Source organism: Oncorhynchus kisutch, linkage group LG2, assembly GCF_002021735.2.
Source record: "Oncorhynchus kisutch isolate 150728-3 linkage group LG2, Okis_V2, whole genome shotgun sequence".
Taxonomy (NCBI): domain Eukaryota; kingdom Metazoa; phylum Chordata; class Actinopteri; order Salmoniformes; family Salmonidae; genus Oncorhynchus; species Oncorhynchus kisutch.
This window is the reverse complement of record NC_034175.2, coordinates 18,320,878-18,341,905: the sequence shown is the minus strand read 5'-3', so window position 1 is coordinate 18,341,905 and position 21,028 is coordinate 18,320,878. Positions and strand designations below refer to the sequence as shown.

The 21,028-nt window shown below is 42.0% G+C and overlaps 2 protein-coding genes across 2 annotated transcripts; one reads left to right on the top strand and one right to left on the bottom strand.

The window, feature by feature from the left end:
- Window positions 1-267: 267 nt before the first annotated feature.
- On the top strand, window positions 268-8,692 carry LOC109908571 (cathepsin S). The gene is made up of 8 exons (XM_020507240.2): window positions 268-386; window positions 1,202-1,326; window positions 1,794-1,916; window positions 2,787-2,939; window positions 5,289-5,513; window positions 5,662-5,827; window positions 6,053-6,155; window positions 8,224-8,692. The coding sequence occupies exons 1-8, from the start codon at window positions 278-280 to the stop codon at window positions 8,321-8,323; spliced, it is 1,104 nt and encodes a 367-aa protein (XP_020362829.2). The 5' UTR covers window positions 268-277; the 3' UTR covers window positions 8,324-8,692.
- A 162-nt stretch (window positions 8,693-8,854) lies between these two features.
- On the bottom strand, window positions 8,855-19,827 carry LOC109908560 (hepatocyte nuclear factor 6). The gene is made up of 2 exons (XM_020507229.2): window positions 18,448-19,827; window positions 8,855-13,049 (listed from the first exon to the last, which is right to left on the bottom strand). The coding sequence occupies exons 1-2, from the start codon at window positions 19,481-19,483 to the stop codon at window positions 12,739-12,741; spliced, it is 1,347 nt and encodes a 448-aa protein (XP_020362818.1). The 5' UTR covers window positions 19,484-19,827; the 3' UTR covers window positions 8,855-12,738.
- Between the last annotated feature and the right edge of the window lie 1,201 nt (window positions 19,828-21,028).

The window sequence follows — 21,028 nt, the reverse complement described above, 5'->3', positions numbered from 1 at the left end:
TAAGCCAACTAGGTGAAACATCTGTAGATGTGCAAGTCACTTAACCCTAATTGTTTATATTTTAACACATATTTAAGAACAGTGGGCTGGCTACTAGTCAGTATCTGGCTATATATATTTTTATATTTCCCCCCTATCCTTCAAGAAGTCATATACATTTCAATGAAGGGGTCTATAGCATTGTTTTGAAATGCAATGAGAAATAGTATTTTAGCATGGTGAACATAGACATTTATAGATGACACAATAGAAATGGTCAATGAGGAAGTTCTACCACATGACCTTCACAAATAAATATAAAGCAGGAAAACAGATCCCACTGAAATCAATTGACGCGCCTTGCTCTCCTCTGAAGTCATCATCAGGTGCACTCCGAGTTTTACAAGGTAAAACCTTTCTCCGTTTTCAGTCGAGGCAGATAGGCTATTTCCAGTTCATAATGTAGTTAGCTAGACTCGTTTAATTAGGAATTTGGTTTTAACTTGACCTTATTTAAAAACATTTTCATAAAGCATTCATTTTACTTTCGTTTTTAATATGTCAGTGCAACATTATTTGCTTATAACCATTCATATATTTATGTTTTCTTCCTTCTGTGAAATTGTCGAATTCCTCTTTTCATTACAACCTTTTTTGTAACTTTTGTACAACATCAACATTAATTAATTGTACAGTTTCATAAACTAAGTTATTTCTACTGCTAGCCTAGTGGCAAACCTACTGAGATACTTATTTAACTAAAAAATAAACCTACACAACGACACAATTTGCTTAATTTCTATGAATTTATATAATTTTACCCGTTTTGGGGCTTTCTTTTTCGCAGTAGAGATGGGTTAACACCGGTACGTCCGATAGCCTAATCTTGAACACTGAAGCTTCCAATTGAATAGGCCATAAACATTTTTCTATATACAACGTTTTTGTAGAATCTGAGTGATGTAATTATTTATTTGATCAGTGTTAAAGACTCTTGGTCAACAGTTTGTTTGCGCAACAGTTTCAATACCCGTTGATGGTTGGTCTTGTGACAAACTGACTCATTGTGTATAGGTAACAGTAGTTCCTGTCGCAGTAAACTTATTTGCGCAACTTAAACTTAATTGAGTCACACACTAGTACTTCCTTATTTGGATACACAATGAAACAGTACAATAGAATTGCCTCCTGGTTGAATAATACTTGTCTATTTTCTGTGCAGGCATGATGTTGTGGAGCCTGCTGCTCGCTGCACTATGTGGCACAGCAGTTTCCCGGTTTGACCCAATGCTGGAACGGCACTGGCAGATGTGGAAGAAGACACATGGCAAGAACTACCAGACTGAGGTGAGATGAACCAGAATCACTACAATATGTTTTGGCTAGGATAAGGCAAAGCTGCTACTATAGTGGCATTTAGACAGATTATGTTTGCTGTATAGGTTGAAAGTACCACCACCACCTTTCCCACATACATTTTTTTTAAAGTGTTTTAACCTTTATTTAACTTGTCAAGTCAGTTAAGAGCAAATTCTTATTTTCAATGACAGCCCAGGAACAGGGTTAACTGCCTTGTTCAGGGATAGAATGACAGATTTGTACCTTGTCAGCTCGGGGATTCAATCTTACAACCTTTCGGTTACTAGTCCAACATGCTAACCACTAGGCTACCTGCCACACCATTTCTTACATCTAACTAGCTAACACTGAATGCATTGTGATTCAACCTGTGTGGTTTGCATATTTGAACGTGTATTGTTTTACAAGTCATTGACTGAGATTTTTCTACCCCTGTGTGTGTGGATACTGTGTAGGTTGAGGACTTGGGCCGAAGGGAGGTCTGGGAGAGGAATCTTCAGCTGATCAGCCTCCACAACCTGGAGGCGTCCATGGACATGCACACCTATGACCTGGGCATGAATCACATGGGGGACATGGTGAGGGCCTCAGGTCACTGACAATGCCAAGGGCCAGTTTGGAACTCTGATATCTGAAATTGTAGGTAAACTTAGTACCTACCTTGGCCTGATTCCATAAAAGTTTGATAGTGTGTGTATGGAATATGATACCAAAAAAGGCATGCAGAATATGGTATGCTTTCAGTAGGTATTGGCATGCAGAATATGGTATGCTTTCAGTAGGTATTGGCATGCAGAATATGGTATGCTTTCAGTAGGTATTGGCATGCAGAATATGGTATGCTTTCAGTAGGTATTGGCATGCAGAATATGGTATGCTTTCAGTAGGTATTGGCATGCAGAATATGGTATGCTTTCAGTAGGTATTGGCATGCAGAATATGGTATGCTTTCAGTAGGTATTGCAGTCAGGCCTGGTATACATGAAGGAAGAGTCAGACATTTAGATTTTGACCTACAGGACTATTTATTTTGTTGAGTTCCTTTGTCATTTTTTTCCGGCGTTCCATTTTCTTGGCCAATAGGTGTTGAAATGTTGCTAAACTGGTTTCCTGAAGACAAGACAGTGTGTGCATTCATTCCTAATCTTAGTGATTACTGAGCATGACTGCAAATATACTTCCTTATGCCTCTAGTATGTATAACAAGTGGATGTACCCTTTCATGAGTACGCATCTGATTTGTTTTCTGTAAATACACAAGTAAAAGTATCATCCCATAGCACTACAGGATGTGCCTTTAAATGTATTTGTGATCCTGATTCAATGGGTATCTTCCTCCAGTGTATGTAGCATTGGGTTCATGGGATGGATTTATTATGCTGATTACAGTAAGTGCTCTTTAAATGCTCAGTCTGGTCAACGTGTTGCCTCTTGTCAACCATTTTCAGACCCAGGAAGAGATTGCCCAGTCTTATGCCTCATTGCGTGTTCCTGCTGACCTCAAGAGGGAGCCCTCTGCATTTGTAGGATCCTCCGGTGCCCCCATACCTGATACCTTTGACTGGAGAACGAAGGGCTACGTCACTAAAGTCAAAATGCAGGTAATGACGAACAGCTACGGTTTGTGTGAACAGATGCAGTCAGTGCGGTTTGTGGCTGCTCCTTTATGTACTGACATGTATGTGTAACTGATAGATGCAGACACACACACACACACACACACACACACACACACACACACACACTGCATGGTAATGTTTTTAAATATACAGTACCAGTCAAAAGTTTGGACACACCTACTCATTCAAGGTTTTCTTTATTTTTACTATTTTCTCATTTGTAAAATAGTATTGAAGACATCAAAACTATGAAATAACACATATCTAATCATGTAGTAACCAGAAAAGTGTTACTTTTTAGATTCTTCAAGGTAGCCACCCTTTGCCTTGATGACAGCTTTCCACACTCTTGGCGTTCTCTCAACCAGCTTTACCTGGAATGATTTTCCAACAGTCTTTAAGGAGTTCCCACATATGCTGAGCACTTGTTGGCTGCTTTTCCTTCACTGCAGTCCAACTCATCCCAAACCATCTCAATTGGGTTGAGGTTGGGTGATTGTGGAGGCCAGGTCATCTGATGCAGCACTCCATCACTCTCCTTCTTGGTCAAATAGCCCTTACACAGCCTGGAGGTGTGTTGGGTCATTGTCCTGTTGAAAACAAATGATAGTCCGACTAAGCGCAAACCAGATGGGATGGCGTATCGCTGCAGAATACTGTGGTAGCCATGCTGGTTAAGTGTGCTTTGAATTACAAATAGATCATTGACAGTGTCACCAGCAAAGCACTCCCACACCATCACACCTACTACTCCCTTCTTCACGGTGGGAACCATGCATGCAGAGATCATGCACATGCTCTACGTCTCACAAAGACATGGTGGTTGGAACCACAAATATCGAATTTGGACTCATCAGACCAAAGGACAGATTTCCACTGGTCTAATGTCCATTGCTCGTGTTTCTTGGCCCAAGCAAGTCTCTTCTTCTTGTTGGTGTTCTTTAGTACTGGTTTCATTGCAGAAATTCGATTATGAAGGCCTAATTTACACAGTCTGTTGAGATGTGTCTCTTACTTGAACTCTGTGAAGCATTTATTTGGGCTGCAATTTCTGAGGGTATCTCTGGGTCTTCCTTTCCTGTGGCGGTCCTCATGAGAGCCAGTTTCATCACAGCGCTTGATGGTTTTTGCGACTGCACTTGAAGAAACTTTAAATGTTCTTGACATTTTCCGTATTGACTGACCTTCATGTTTTAAAGTAATGATGAGCTGTCGTTTCCCCTTGCTTATTTGAGCTGTTCTTGCCATAATATGGACTTCTTCTTCTATCTTCTGTATATCACTACTATTGTACCTTGTCACAACACAACTGATTGGCTCAAACGCATTAAGAAGGAAATAAATTCCACCTATTAATTTATATGCATTCCAGGTAACAACCTCATGAAGCTGGTTGAGAGATTGCCAAGAGTGTGGAAAGCTGTCATCAAGGCAAAGGGTGGCTACTTTGAAGAATCTCAAATATAAAATATATTTAGATTTGTTTAACACTTTTTGGGTTACTATATGATTCCATATGTGTTATTTCATAGTTCTGATGTCTTCACTATTATTCTACAATATGGAAAATAGTAAAAATAAAGAAAAACCCTGGAATGAGGAGCTGTGTCCAAACTTTTGACTGGAAAATTGTAAAGTCTTTCGTCTGTGTTGCACAGTAGTAAGACTAGCTGTCGTCATTGGCGTCGGCTAATTGGGATCCTAATAAATATATCAAATAACATTTGTGTACATATGTACTGTTGTATGTATATCATAAATTATATGTTTTTATCTTTTTAACTACTGGCAAATATCCTTGGGATTAATGAAAGTTGTTGCTACAGGATAATAACTGATATCAGGATGTTCAACACAGCGCTGTCCCTTTTCAGGTCTTACTTCCTCTGTTTGTCTACTGTAGGCCTCTTCCTTGTTCTCAGTTGTTGAATCAGTTCCTTTTTTGTGAGGTAGTCGTTGGCCTAAGTGCTAGGGTGTGCAAGTTTAAAACCACTGAATGACAAGCACAGCACGTCTACATAACATGAACATTTCAGTTACACTTTATTGTTCCAGTAAAATGTTTCTGTATTACATAGTAAAATAATTACTTTTGGGGTACTGTGAGAACTGAATCAAGCACCATGAGGCACTATTTGACACCAAGTTGTGAATTATATTGCACCTTTTCCTTTTGATTATATTGCACATTTCAGCAAACATTGCTGCCACATCATTTCTTGTAGATTCAATAATAATGAAACAGTACTGTAAAATAAGGTATTACTAATAGGACTCTCAAATGAACTTTATCCAGGTATTAGATGGGGATTGCTTCTGTCTCGTCCATAGGGCTCCTGTGGCTCCTGCTGGGCATTCAGCTCAGTCGGAGCCCTGGAGGGCCAGCTGATGAAGACCACAGGTAAACTGATAGACATCAGCTCCCAGAACCTGGTGGATTGCTCCTCCAAATACGGCAACAAGGGCTGCAATGGTGGCTTCATGAGCCAGGCCTTCCAGTATGTCATCGACAACCAGGGCATTGACTCTGACAAATCCTACCCCTACAAGGGAGTGGTGAGTATAAACTAGTATTAACAGCCTTAATAGTGTGTAGCTGGGGTCAGCTGCCCTTGGTAAGTAACTGGTTGTAGCTTATTTCCCATGCCACATTAGCCTTGTGCAGCACTATCTGACCCTTTTGTTGTCTTGTATCCCCTGTTAGCAACAACAGTGCAGCTACAACCCTGCTCAGCGTGCTGCAAACTGTTCCAGGTACAGCTTTCTACCTAAGGGGGATGAGGGGGTGCTGAAAGAAGCCCTGGCCACCATTGGACCCATCTCTGTTGCCATTGATGCCACCCGACCTCCTTTTACCTTCTACCGCAGTGGTACGGAAAAACTTCATTTCAACTTCTTGGGTCATTTAAAAATATATATATTTTAAGGATAGTATGTATGGTCTTGACATTGATCATGTATATCTAAATCTGAAACAATGTGGCTTTCATTGAGTAATTGTCCACTTTATGGTCAACTGCTGGGCTTTGTCTTGTGGAAAAATGCATATATATTGAGGATTGACTTGTCATTGTCCAACCCATGTATCATTGTAGGAGTTTACAATGATCCAACTTGCACAAAGAAGATAAACCATGCTGTCCTTGCTGTGGGGTACGGTACTTTGAACGGGCAGGATTACTGGCTGGTGAAGAACAGGTAAGGGGATTTAGAACTTCACTCAGAGTTTCCATCTTCAAAGCTCCATCTGCTCTTCTGTTGTTCTGTATCTAGATATTTAGTCAAACAGGGCTACTGTTCAGAGCTGAGATGAAAAGATCCTCCAAGTGGACTTAGTATCCAACTTTATTCCCCTTTTCAAACCTCCATCTGCTCCTTTGTTTCATTCCAACAAACAGGACCATGGTGATGGGTAAAAAGGGAAGTGGAAAGAGAACGTAAAACTCAAATGAGGCTTTAGACAAATGAACCTTGGTCGTTTGGGAGTTAATGTGATTGTTTATTGTGAGGTTATTCAACCGGGGGTCTGCGGCCCCTTATGGTTACTGCAGGGGGTCCGCCAAAATAATAATTTTAATATCAATGTTTTTATGAATTTCTCTAGCAACAACAGAATAAACAACATACCGAATGTAGAAAAGAGGAGAAAATCTTATTTCTACACTGAACAAAAATAAAAACGAAACATGCAACAATTTAAAAGGTTTTACTGAGTTACAATTCATATAAGGAAATCAGTCAATTTAAATAAATTCCTTAGGACCTGATCTATGAATTTCACATGACTAGGAATGCCGATATGCATCTGACCAGATACCTTCAAAAAAAAAGTAGGGGCTTGGAAATCCGTCTGTATCTGGTGTGACCACAATTTCTCTTGTATTTTTGTTTAATGAAATAATGTCAACTTTATCTCTTAACTTCTAATATTGAGCAAATTACACTGATTGGAGCCAATTACACTCACTGGAGTATCGAACATAGGCTTTGAAAAAGCTCCTGCGAATAGGCTAACAGTACGGCAAGTGCCGCTGGCTGATGGTTAGCTGACTAAACTCAACTCCATGGTGGAGGTTTCTGATTAACACCACCAACGGAGTTGAGCAGAGAACAAGCTTTGGGGAATTTAAGCTCTGACTACATCTGTAAACTCTGACTACATTTAAGCACTGACTACATCTATTTGCCCAAGGTCAATACTTCAACATTTTAACGCTTACCTATGTTTGTCCTCTGTAGTTGCGTGTCTTTCTTTGTTTGATGAAATCCATATTTTATTCTGTAAATGTTAATCACATATACAACCCCTGACTGTTTTCTCGAAGATGGCAACTTAGCGTGAATGCGCATGTGCCAGTTGAATCTCAGATTAATTCGGCCTAGGTCTCCAAATGCTAATTTCCAATCCAATTGCACAATCTAGGCCAACATCATCAGAGATTCAATTGGCACATGCACATTCAAGCTGAGTTGCCATCTTCGAGAAACAGAAACGAGCAAACAGTCGGTGGTTGTATTTGATTAACATTCATTGAAAAGGGAAGTCCCGCAACTACAGAGGACAAACATAGGTACAAGGTAAGCGTTTCATAATTTACTTTTTTAAAGTATTGACCTTGAGCAAATCAATGTAATTGGAGCTGAATTTCACAAAGCCTGGTCTCTGCTCAACTCCATTGGTGGAGTTGAGCAGAATCTTCCTTTACCATGGAGTTGAGTTTAGTCAGCTAGCTGCTGGTAAACTTTCTTGACTTGGACATACATGGCTGGCTAACATTTGTTTAACCAGCAAAATAGCTTCTCATAGAGAAAATGTGTTTAGAGTTACCTTTCTAGCTAATAGGCAATGTTAGAGTTTACATTTCCTCTTACAATTATAATGTGGGGAGGTCAAAATACTGAAAAACAATCTACCAAATCTATTCCATTATGTTTCACCTGATGATAAGACAAGACAGGTGATTTATTTTGTAACTAACGTATGATGGGGGTCCCTGGGTCGCTGGTTTGCCTGGGAGGGGGTCCCTGGGTCGCCGGTTTGCCTGGGAGGGGGTCCCTTGTATCGCCGGTTTGCCTGGGAGGGGTCCCTGGGTCGCCGGTTTGCCTGGGAGGGGTCCTTGGGTCGCCGGTTTGCCTGGGAGGGGTCCCTGGGTCGCCGGTTTGCCTGGGAGTGGGTGCCTGGGCAAGAAAATCTTGAAGACCCCTGGTTTATTAAGTATTGATGTTCATTGGAAATATGTTTCAATCTTCCTCACCTTCTGTCTAGCTGGGGCTTACAGTGGGGAGACCAGGGATATATACGGATGTCACGCAACAAGGACAACCAGTGTGGCATCGCCTTGTACGGGTGCTACCCTGTCATGTAACTCCTGCCAATCAAAGGGGCCTAACTGGAAAAGCTGAGCCCTTTTATTAATTTAATGTAATTCATTTTTACTTCCTCCATTGTTTTAGTGTTGTTTTTACCATTTCACTTTCTGTCTATATAGACAGTACTTCTTTAGAATTGTTTTTACAAATCATATATAAGTCAAATGTGATTATCTACATTATCACCGTAGCTAGCATCCAGGGGGTGTACTTGTACATCAAGCTGCCTCACGCTACAGAAACAGGAGATAGGCTCCTGCTCCTATGAGCCGTTCTGGCTCGCACATGCCAAGGCTCGTGCAAGGCTACATACTTATTTAAATCAAAGTATATTTTGTCATCAAATAAAAATAACTTTTAAAGAACTGATTTGAATTGAATGAATACTTCTACCTCCAAACTGTAGTGACTGTAAATTGCAATGTGTGTTTATTTCCATTTCCTCAGTAACAGTGTATGTAGACCTACATCCTGTGTGTTGCCATGCAGCGTGAATGAAGTCAGCAGACCAACAAACTAAATTGGGTTACAAATTTGTCATTTTAATTTTTTGGTGCAACATCACAACAAACAATTTCACATGAGGTATTCAAAGGGATTCTCTTTAGTTGTTGTTACAAAATGTCCCACCATGATTGACATGTAAAGTGTTGTGTTTTAAGCCTTTGGTTGGTTAGCCGCATTCATTAGTTAGTCTAACACATGGACGAGAATGGCACGATAAGTATGGTGGGTGTCCTAGTTCAGGAACCCAGACACAAACCCATGTCAAATACAATATTTCCCCCAATTTGGCCTCGTTTAAGCTTTTGAATGGAGTCATGTATTCCTGCTTCCAACAGTGGGATCAAACAGTATTTCAAATACACTAACATATTGGAAAAGGAATAATGGTTTTACAAATGTGAAAAAATAGCTTTAGTCTCCTCTTGACCTTTTGTTTTTGGTTGAACTCTTGATTCTTGGGCTTTCATAACTGTTACAGTAAGTCACATGATTCTAGTTTGGTACAAGGAATAGGCAACGTTGATTACAGCAAGATCCTCCTTGCTTGGATTGTCACCTACTTTTTTGGTCTTGAAAATTATTATATACAGATTATTGGTAAATATGACTTCTGTAGTACACTGGACTACGCTTTGGCTGGATGGGGCTTGGTTGCTCCTGTAACAGATTGATTCCAGCACATTTGGTTTTGAAAAAGCATGAGAGACAGATGGACAGACAGATAGACAGACACCCTGAAAGGATGGAATCTTTGGTTAAGAAACTTCTTTGCCATACAACATCTCACACAGTTGAGGTAGATGGGTAAGTATTCATGTACACAGGGGGACAAAGGGAACACTGGGGTTACGGAGTCAAAATACTTCCTCTACAGTCACAACTTCATGTCAATCTCTCAGTTCCAACTTCAAATGCTGAACCTAAAAATACTGTGTTACTTAACACATCTCACTGGACTTCACTATCTTTGGATTTCTGGTGTATTAATTAAGATGGAATGATAACCCCACTTATAGTACAAAAAACAATATCAGAGGGTATCCATGCATATTCAGCTATACTTTAGTATATAATGTACCTGTGTTTTTAAGCCCCAGAAGAGCTTCTAAACATCCTCGCCTAAGGTGTCCTTTAATCTAGAGAGACATTTCTTTACACTCCACTAGGGGGTGCAATAGGCGTAAACTGATGACAGACCACCTGCAATACTCTATCAACTCTCCGTACAAAGGGGAGTTCTCTCCTCAGTTAAGACAGAGCAGACAGTGACTGAAAAGTCTCTCCCCATTTGAGGGCGGACTCTATTCTAAAATATGGGCCGTGTAAAAAAAAATAAAGGTGTCATGGGGACCTATTGTCTTTGATAGAACACCATATGACAAGCTTGAAAAAAAGGAACATCAAAACTGGTAGGGGTTTTCATGTTCCCTGCACCAGACTGGCCCCCTCCCTTGGTCCCAGCATGCTTACAATTGTTGCTCATTAAACTTTAATTCTACTCTATTGTGCTCTTCCACCCCCTCTCCCAAAACATTGCACCCTGTTCAGGGGTGATTCAGCCACCCTTCTGATCTCCCCGCCCCCTTTGAATGCCCCTAAGCCCACGGGTCTGGCCAGGAGCGGACCCTTAAACCAGATACGCAGAGAGGAGACGGATAAAAAGGCTCCCTTTGAAGTCTGCAAAAGTCGATGGCCTCTTTCATGACCGCCCGTCTTTCAAGTGCACGCTGTGAAGGGGCCCCGACAACACGCCCCTCCCAAGGTTAAAGACAGGAGAAGCGCACGTTAGTTGGTGGACAAGCTATCCCTCCCCACTACCCGACAAAGCAAAAATGAGAAAATGCTAGAGGAGCCTGTGGAACTGAGAAGACTGGCAGAAGGGATGAGTCTGGAGGATGGTGAAATCACATTGAGCAGGACATAGACAGGAGTGTGTGCACTGCAGCAAGGGGAGTCACTGCTATGCAAACCCCAGGAAGATGCACAGCATGCATGTTTCCATGGGGTCTCAAAGGATTCACACTTAAGAGCCTGAAATGCTCTGTAAGTGCAACCCTGGACTCTCCAGACACTCTGCTGAATGATGTTTGAACACAATTTTACAAGCAACCTGTGAGCCTATGAGATGTCACATTACCACAACATTCAAACAAGCTTAGCCTCGGCATAAGACCTGACCACAGAGACATTTGCCAATAGTAAAGAAATCCCCATTATTCTGTTAAAAAAAGGCCTTAAAGAGAGAGATACGTAACATCACTGGGAGTCGGGGGAGAGGAAAGGGGTTTAGGCCATACATTCAGGGAGGACAATCTTAATCTTTGGTATTACGATGGGATTCTACAACTAAAAGTGCCCATCAGAAAAAAAAGTCAGTTTCACACGGACATACAAAGCATTATTAAATAAATACTTACAGTATATAGATAGCATAAATAAACAACCAAATAAATAGAGAGAAACAAAAGAAAAACAATAAATACACAAATGCAGTAATAAATACATTGATCAGTTCAGCAATGGCATTTTAAATTCTTGCTCCAATGAAACTGGTTATAAAGAGGCATGTTAAAACCGTCCCTCGAGGAACTAAAATGACCTTGGTGTACGTAGCAGGACTGGAACAACAACAACTCATACTTCCATTGGATTTCTATAAATAGAGCAATGTGCTTGAAATCTGTACAAAAGGGCTAAAAGAATCACATTCCTCCATTTTCTAGGCGTCTGTAAAAAAAAAAAGATTTGCAATGGAGCCGAGGTTTGTTCAGTTAAGTGTTTTGAAACATGAGTGGAAAAAAATACTACACTACTACTATACATTGTGTTACAAGTACTTCTTCCTTTGCGTCCGTCGTGTTCAAAGGGTTTTGGTTGAGTCAAAATGGCTACAGAGCGTTTGTTTGGTAGGTCAGTCAATGTCTTAAAGCTGGAGGGTTGCATCAAAAAGTCTCTGACTTGGCATCCCTTGAAATTCTGCCCTTGTTTACAGATTCTGTCCCGATTTAAAATGAGACACACCAAGGTTGCTCCTTGAAAACTGTGATTCATTCAAGCTGGAACCATTGTCAAGAAGTGTAAAAGACAAGTCAAGGTTCTCGTGACAGGTAATGATCGAAAACGGAGAATCGTGGAGAGAGAAATAACCTCCTGATCATCCAGAGAGTTCTGCAGTCCTGCGAACCATGTTATATGGGAACACATGCCGCATTCTTTAGAAAACGTGATGGAGCTATGATTTTGTCACAATCCCCATGTTATTCTCTGTGACCTTCATCTTGACTCCTCAGAGAAACAAAGGACATAAGATGGAGATCTGTCGATGTAACGGGTGGTGAAAATTTGAATTAGGGGTGTTATGCAATGCAGCGATGCCTCTTGATTTCTGTTTCTAGTAAGGGAGATGAAATTAGCCCTAAGGGCAAACAAAATAACCTCATAACCACACTATTCCTTGTGCCATTTTTTTTATTAAAAAAAAAAACTTTTCATCTTTAACTCTGGATTGTTGGAAAAGGACCCGTAAGTAAGCATTTCACTGTTAGTCTACACCTGTTGTTAACAAAGCATGTGGCAAATGAAATTTGATTTGATTTCATAACCTACCATATTAAAATTGAATGTGATAAAATTATAGAAATCAAGGATGCTCACTGTTACCCTCTTAAAATTCAAATAAACTATTCACCCACGACCATTCAAATTATAGGAACTTGTCTCAATATCAAGGAGAGATCAACTTTGGTCTGAAATGCTCTGTGATAATTCTTCATAAAAAACTAAACTACGCCAACTCCATCACTCCCTCTGATAATGAGGAGTACATTATTACGCCTGATCTCTACCTAGACCAGCCTATGTGCCCTCTGCTGCCACGACGCCCACCCAGCCCACCTCTATCCCATCAGGCCGTGCTGCAGGACACGGCGGAGGAGGACACGCTGGAGCCCGAGGAGCCTGTGGAGGAGGGGCGGCCCTCTTCCGCCCACTTGTTGACATTGCGGCGCCTGGCGTTCATGAAGAAGTTGCTGACAGTGGAGAGCTCCAGGCCCAGCTGCTGGGAGATGGTGACCTGGAGGTCCTTGGCTGGCCGGTGGTTCTCCCGGAAGATGGCCAATAGGGTACGCCTCTGGAGGTCCGTGAACACCAGTCTGGTGCGCTTGGGACCCTGGTTGCGCTCCAGTTTACTCTGCTCCTCCTCCTTCCGCTTGCAAGCTGGAGGCAGAAGAAGTAGAAAAATGGGTTAGCTAATATAGACGGGCTAGCTAACTAGGACAAATGGATTAGCTGAGAGAAAGTGGATTTGTTGAAGGAAAACAGATTAGCTAAGCAAGTTTGATTCGCTAAAAGACATGAATCAGCAACTTGTTTCACTGCACAGTTGGTAAAATAAACCTAATCCACCAGAAATCAAGACATTAGGCTGTCACACTATTACATGCAAGTAGGTCACTCAATTTGGATAAATGCTGACTAGACAACTAGACCAGCAAAGAAAACATAAAGTAGGCTACAGATAAATAACAAATTAACAAGTTCCTCTTGGCATGCATTTAGTTTTTTAATGACATTTTAGTCATTTAGCAGACACTCTTATCCAGATTAGTTAGTGCATTCATCTTCAGATAGCTAGGTGGGACAAGGACATATCTCACTCATAGTAAGTATATTTTTCCTCAATAAAGTAGCTATCAGCAAAGTCAGTGCTAGTAGCGGGGGTGAAGTAAAGTGTGAGTGTTAGTTAACGAAAGGCAAATGCAGTGTACACGTCACTGGGCTAGTCTGCTCTGTTTTCTGTTGGCATGTGCAGACCTGTGACAAGTCAGTGCGCCTGTGTGACACCTGACCTGTGTGTGGTGGGAAAATGAGACTAACACAGAGCATGTACATGAGCAAGTGGGGAGTTTTCAGAATTAGCCTATGCTAGACTAGAGCATGAAATAAAATGTAAATGTTACCTCCTGCACAACAACATTGGCTACTTCAATCGGCCTACCTGCAGTTCTGGCTTATGTTGTTGTTATTATTGACTATCAAAGTTTTGTTTAATAATTAGTGTTACAGTTTTACCTAAACATTTTTACACATTTACTGGTAAGACTCGGCTACAATTTAACCTCGCTTTCATTTGGAATTTCAGTTCGACTAAATTCCAAGTGGTTGTTTTCTGTTTACAGTTATCCAGGACAGAGGACGGAGATGTAGCAATGGGGGCAGAGGCTACCATTCTAGAGGAATAACAGATGTTTTCCAAGGTAAAAAAGAGAAGCCAACTTGAGGTTGGTAAAATTTGCCGTGCCAACCAAATAGCATCCAAATGTAGACTATAAGTAGCCTGCAAGGAATTTTTGCAGTAAGGTCCCTAAAGGCTTTTTGCATTAGGATGGTAAATTACTTATGTGCAAGTCTGTGCATCATTCACAGGAGGGTGAAAAGTGTTTATGCTCCGTAGGCTATTCACACACAATTGCAGTCCAGGATCATAGTATAGAGCAGCCAGTGCAGTCCTCGTAAGGTAAAAGAACATCATGTCTCTGAGAGAAAATTCAGTCATTTGAAATGACCCACTTAAAATGGTATATTGTTCCATGTTTACATGTAGCCTAATTAGAGTGTTGAGAGAAAACGGTAGAGGCTATGGGCTGTGTCTGCAGTGCATCCATATGAGGATTAGACAATACAAGGTGTATGGGCTACTCTGCCCACAACTAAACATTTGACCACATATACAAGTAGGCCTACAATAGATACTGTATGTACTGGAAACACTACACCCACTGTTGTCTTCATAAATGAAGACAGCCCCCCCCCCTTCCTTCTTCTTCCTTTTCCCTCCTCTTCCCCGTCTTAGTGGACACTCCAACATCATTCGTTTCTCATAAAAGTCATTTACATGAGGCGGAGAGAGTGAGTGATAATCACTTTAGGGAGAACTAATTTATTTTCTATTAAATAGGTTACGTCAGAGAGGCTTGAAACAAGCAGAGTCTGCACTGCTCCGAGTGTTCAGAAGCCCTATGTAGACTAAAACATATTTGGGTGACTCTTGTAATTACCTAAATGCACACTTTTAAGACCTCAATCAGCAGCGTGTGGTTGTATTTCTTTTTTGCTGATGGTGAAGGTCTTTTTAAAGCGTAAGCAGTGACACACCACATACACACAGCGAAGGCTGTGCCCCCAGTCTACAAGAAAGGCGCTGAGATGTTCAATAGATAGATTGGCTTACTGTATATCTCCCCATTGAAAATCATCTCACACACTGAGGGTTGATAGGCCTGATATTTGCTGTAAACCCACGGTAGTGCAAATGATAAATGGCAACTCAAAGACAACTGAAAAATATTTTATCATGAGGACATTTATTAGCTGTGCCATCATAACGACAACATTTCAAATGTACTAGCCTATAGCTGAGGTCTAGTTTAGCAAATGTGAATGTTGTGCCTTAATACATTGTGCTGTAATTCCCACTGTATATTTACTCTGAATCATTATCCAAAGGAAATGTTAGACTCTGGGATGTCTAACCTCTTGTCAACTTGAGATTACTGGGCCTGTTACCTTTTAGGCATCTACAGCTCATTTACATTTCTGAGAGATATCGAACCATTTCTCATTAAAATCTGAACGGCCTGAAATTCCTGAAGCATTTCAATATTACCACAACTAAAAGAAATAGGTTTTCCCAACTGCTACATGTTTTACTGGCATTATATATTCCTACCGTGTCAATACGAAGACTGCAGCTATAGAACCCATACTGCCCTGTGTTCAGAAACGCATGGTAATGAAAGCAATGACATGAAAGTAGTGGTTAGCTTGCTTGTACTGTGGAATTATGGGTTGTTGGAGGAGTCAGGGTGTCCTACAGCTCCTTTTTTCCTCTGCCCCTCCATCCTATCCTTTTCTCCCTCCCTGGCTGGCGATCATAACGCCGACCATTAAGTAAATGCTTCCTTATGCTGTAATCATGTGTAAAAGGCTTGCAATTACCATGTTATAAATCCCTGGCACTGGGGCTACTCCTGGAGACATAAATATTCCCCTATAGGCTTCTTATGATCGTGGGAACAGCCCCTGATCATGATGTATGCCCTTGTCTCGTGTTGCTGAAACGTGATCGAAAGCCCTTTCCCTACCCCCCGGCGTCTGAACCTCCACCCCCTCCTAGCCGACCCCCTCCCTGTCCCCCCTCCAGCCCCAGCCCACCCCCTGCTGATTTCTTGGGCCAGGGGCTGATAGAAATTATTGATTAAATCTGTGCAGCTCAGACTCCTCGACCCATAGAGGCTAGTTAACCCCTTCAGCACCAGAATGGGGAGCTGCAACAACCCAATAAAAACAACATTGTTTGTTTGGGAGACTGGGCTGTTAAAACCATACTGGAATGTTACTCATTTTTGATATGCAAATGTTTCCCTTGTGACCTTTGAGCTAGGATAACTGAACTGAATATAGTAGCGTACATACAGTGGATTGGCTTCATGGCTTTCATTACTAGGGGATGGCGCAGCCACTGGACCTGAGACATAAACCGCATTGACCTTTCTTATTCATTTAGACCTTCAGTCAAGGGCTTCAGCCATCATCTTTAAAGTTAGGTTCCCTGATCCCTCGCGACTTAAAGTGTTCAAGCACCACTGCGTGGTCTTTAGCTACACCCTGCCTTCTTCTCTGACTAAAGCCTGATTGCCTCCTCCACAGCCTGAGGTTGGCCTGAAGATGCATCTAATATGCAGTGCAGTAATCCAGAGAGCATATAACCACTAAACAGGAGAAAGTCAAATAACCTTCTCCATGTAAGCGCTTCAGAATGTCTCCACATAAAGAGGAATATTAAAAGACGATGACATTACATAATCAGGTCCACCATTTATCCTAAAGCTTTGCATAATAACACATGATGTCGAGGGAAGATAACTGGCATGATAACAATAAACATGGAGAGCTGGCTGAGACACTGAGATGCTGAAGGAGCTGGTGGGTAATTTAAAGGGAGTGCTGCATTAAGGTGGATCATCTTAAAACTTGAGGCGTGAAGCAAAGAACACTTGAGCTATCTTCAGACTAGGGAGCACAGGGCACTGTGCATTCTAATTCCTGTCTCGATCTGCTGATGCGGTCGAGGTGTGTGTGGGCATGGCGTGCTGCTCTTTCCCATGGAAATCAATAGAGGCTTGTAATTAAACAAAAGGGGGTTGGCTGGGAAGGGAAAAACAACCCCCTCAGAAAGTAGGTTATGTAGAAAAGTGCAAAGCTGTCCAAATTGTGCCTTTGCCAATAACTAAATATGCAAGTTTAGATTGTGCGGGGGAGAAGCATTGTCAAATGTTAGTACGCTTGCAATACATCCCCCATGTAAGCTCCTTCATTTTTTATGACTAGAATTGATCTGCTCCTTGAATTTTGAGCAGTGAGTTGTGAAGAAAAAAAGATCTATGAGCATTGAGGTAAAATGACAAGAATACTGCAAGACAATCCAAATGGTTGTGTCATCTATGATAAAAAGGTGGTGTTTTCTCAAAATGCAAAAAATGCTAGAGTTTACAGATGGCACAACACCTCAGCGGCAGGGGAACAACGTTTCCTTCCTTGCACAATAACACTGCTTCAAGTCAAGATTGGATGCATTGAATATATACTGTAGACAACAAAGCTGTCACATAACAGAAACTCTGGAAATCTAAAAGAGAATCACCTGTAACTGTGTTGAGTATGATAATTGTAAAATGTTGTCGAACTGAGGATGTACACATGTGTTCAGAGAGCTACACAATCAAAGATCAATAGTTGTGAGAGGATTGCAAGAGTGCACAATCATTACTTATGAGCCCTATTGTGCTTTTGGGCTTAATCAGTTGTGCTGCTGACAGATAGCGAAAAGCTGTGATCAACTGTGCTTGCTTGCACAGCTCACAGACCCCTGCCGACATATGCACACTCCTCTCAGCCCATATCATATTACTGTGTTCACTTGGATCTCTTTCTGTGCTTCGTGTTTCAGATGGGTTCTCAGTCCCTATGGAGTGACAACGCAGTAACACTGCACTGTATAGTGTGCTATCTTCTTCAGTGCATATCCCTAAAGAATATCCGATGTCAACCAACAAATCATGTACTGCCTTTTAAAAATCTATTTTTTTCATAATGTTGTTTTATCTTGTACTCCCATTTCACCGATATTATTTATTAGATATGGGGATTGCATATGAAGTGTGGGAGAAAAAAAACAAGTGTATCTTTCCACAAAAGAAACAACATTTCCTAACTATCTCCCCAACTCTTAACGTCAGGCATGCACAAACAAATCGTATTTTATGGTGGTTTCACCAACAATAGTCCTTGTAATTATGATCTCCATGGTTCATTTATGAAGGAAAAATGTCCACTCTAATGGTTTATCTAGATCACAATACATTGTGTACCCTGCTCCTTGAATACTCTGTAACCGTACAAACTATGGTCCTATCATTCAAATATATCCTTTAGGAACATAGGAAAGGTACAACTCGTTTTTCATTCCTCTGATCAGCATACAGATCTTGTTGGATTTTTTGAGAAAAACATGGAGAGAAAGACAGATGTGGAGAGAAATGGAAAGAAACCTTACCCTCCAGCCGCAGTGAGGCCATCCTTTGAAACTCGGGCTCCTGCAGCCAGCGGGACATCCTCTTGAAGGTCTCGCGGCCAGACTTGAGCTTGCCCCAGGGCTTGGGGTTTCTCAGGAGGTCAGACAGAGTGCCCTGTGACCTACACAGCACCCTCTCTGCAAATATGGCCTGGGGAATGCTGTACCTCTTCAGCTCAGTGATGATCCTCTGGGCCACGTCCCTGGTGTCGATCTCCTCTCCAGCCCCTCCACCTCCACCACCCTGGGAGCTGGGCAGCATGCCCTCACTGCTGGGCAAAGAGGACGAGGAGTGGGGGAGCTCCCCGGCCTTTGAGGACTGTTGGCTGGGGTGGTGGTGTTGGTAGTGCTGACTGTAGATGTGAGGATGGTGGCTGGGCGCGTGTTGGTGAGCCTCCATCTTGTTCAGCTGATGGCTGACCGACGAGTCGCCGCCCAGCCCTGGAGGGGACATCTCCCTGCCGAAGTCTGCCGTCCTGCAGAAGATGTTGCCCCCGTGGACCTCGTAACCACTTGGAAGCATCTGGCCACCATTGCCGTTGGGGCTGTTTCCCAGTGTCCCGTAACCATGCATGGGTGTCCCCAAGCCAGAGCCTGTAGAAGGTGGTGAAAGGCTCTGTGTCATCCCCAGATCTTTGCCGTAAGGGTTGTAGAAGTTGCCACCCAGGCCTCTGTCCTCGCGCATGAGAGTAAAGCTCCCGATGACATTGCTGACCGGCAGGCAGGGATGGTGGTGGTGATGGTGGTGGTGAAATTTGTCATCGAAAGGCTGCAGGGGGGTTAGTGTGGTGTACGTGCTGCCACAGCTAGATGGAGCATCTCCTCCATAGCCCAGTGCTGACATTGAGTGGTCGAAACCTGGAGGTCGGTGCTCAGGCTCCAGGGACATGGAGTGCCCCCCAAGGGAGGGCCTGGGGAAAGCAGCTGAAAGGTCCCGTGAATGCAGCATCGCTCTGCCATCCTGACTATGGAGCTCAGAGTGGATTTGGACAGACATCTCCCCTAGACTTCCATCCATTTTGAATTTAGTGAATTTCCCTTTTTTTCTATCTTTATGGTGTTGTTTCAGTAGCCTAGCTGTTGTTTAACAGTAGACTAACAGTCTGGATGGCCCTTCTCCTGTTGCACAATACTATGGATTTATTGATTTCTGAATGAATTGATTTATGTGCTTCTATACTGTCCAATTAATTATCTGATAACAACTTAAGTAATCTCTTTAAACTCCTTCAAACTCCAGGAAATCAAGTGTGAAGCAGCTTCAGTAAGATTAACTATCACATTATTTGGATTTGTGCTACAACACTCTTCTTATCCTTTCTTTGGGCTTCAACTGTGTTCCACCGCAGAATCGTCGCTCTTTTGCCTGCGGGAGATCAAATGTTTACTTGTCTGTATTTTAGTTATAGCCTGCTCATGCAATAGTGACGTCTAGGCTATTGTAGACTATAACCACAGTCACAAGCATTTCAAACATTAAGTGTAATTTTTTTCATTCCTACGAGAGCCGATCAATGCATGTGTAACACAAATAAATGACATCGCGATGTCTTCACAGGCAAATCCACTCTTACATTATTGCCTCTCAAGCAAAGTTCTAAATACTCGATGAGCGCGCACACGATTCTTTGGACATTAACGTGCGTCATTCTTGCATATTTCTCAACACAATTCGGACAACGAATGGTGGTCATATGTTCTGTTTAGGAAATGTCTGAGCATTTAAGTTGTTTTGAGATATAACGACACCCAAAATTAACAGATATGTGACCTCAATTGTATTATTCCTACCTTATTCTGTTATATGAGCGCATCCGTGTATGTTGTCGGTCCTCTGCATCTCTCCGATTGTGTCGCTTGCCTCTTGTCTTCCAGCCTGTCCGCGCAGATTCACACAATTGGTCAGATGCACCGAGGGATGCTACATACAATAAAACAGAGGCCAAACAATTGGCGGTTAGGTATACGTCCTTTCCCTGTCCTTTTGGTCTTTTTTAAAGTCAAACGTCCATATGTAGCCTTGCTCTTCTCTACCTAGCAGCTCTCCTCTTTTTCTTTCATTATCTCGTGAGATTTTCCTCCTCCTCTTCCCTCAGCCTGCTACTTCATCGATTTCAGCCCCACCAACTCTTTCGCTTCTCTTCCTCCCCCGCTCACACTCGCTCCTTTCAGTAGGCTACGTCACAGTCTTAAAAATCTGACAGATGTGCAATGAAATTCCAACTCCAATTAACCCTTTCGCTTCGGCCAACGTCTCCAGGGAGGGGACAGGGTTTTACCAAATAGGTGAAGACGAACCCTTTCTCACAACCCCAAAGTTAAGCCTTTTTATCTAATAGCATGCAGAGTTTATGAGTTATGCGAACATCCTGACCATGGTTCAGCTATTTAATTCACCTGATCCTGGACTGCAACGGTTTGTCTACTGTAGCTCACTGAGATAACCTACTGTGTTGTGCTTTTGTGTCCATCCATGCTACACAACCATATTATTATCTTTAACCTGATGCCGGACTGCAGATTTAACTGTAAACAATTGTTTTTGTCCATATTTTCCTTTATT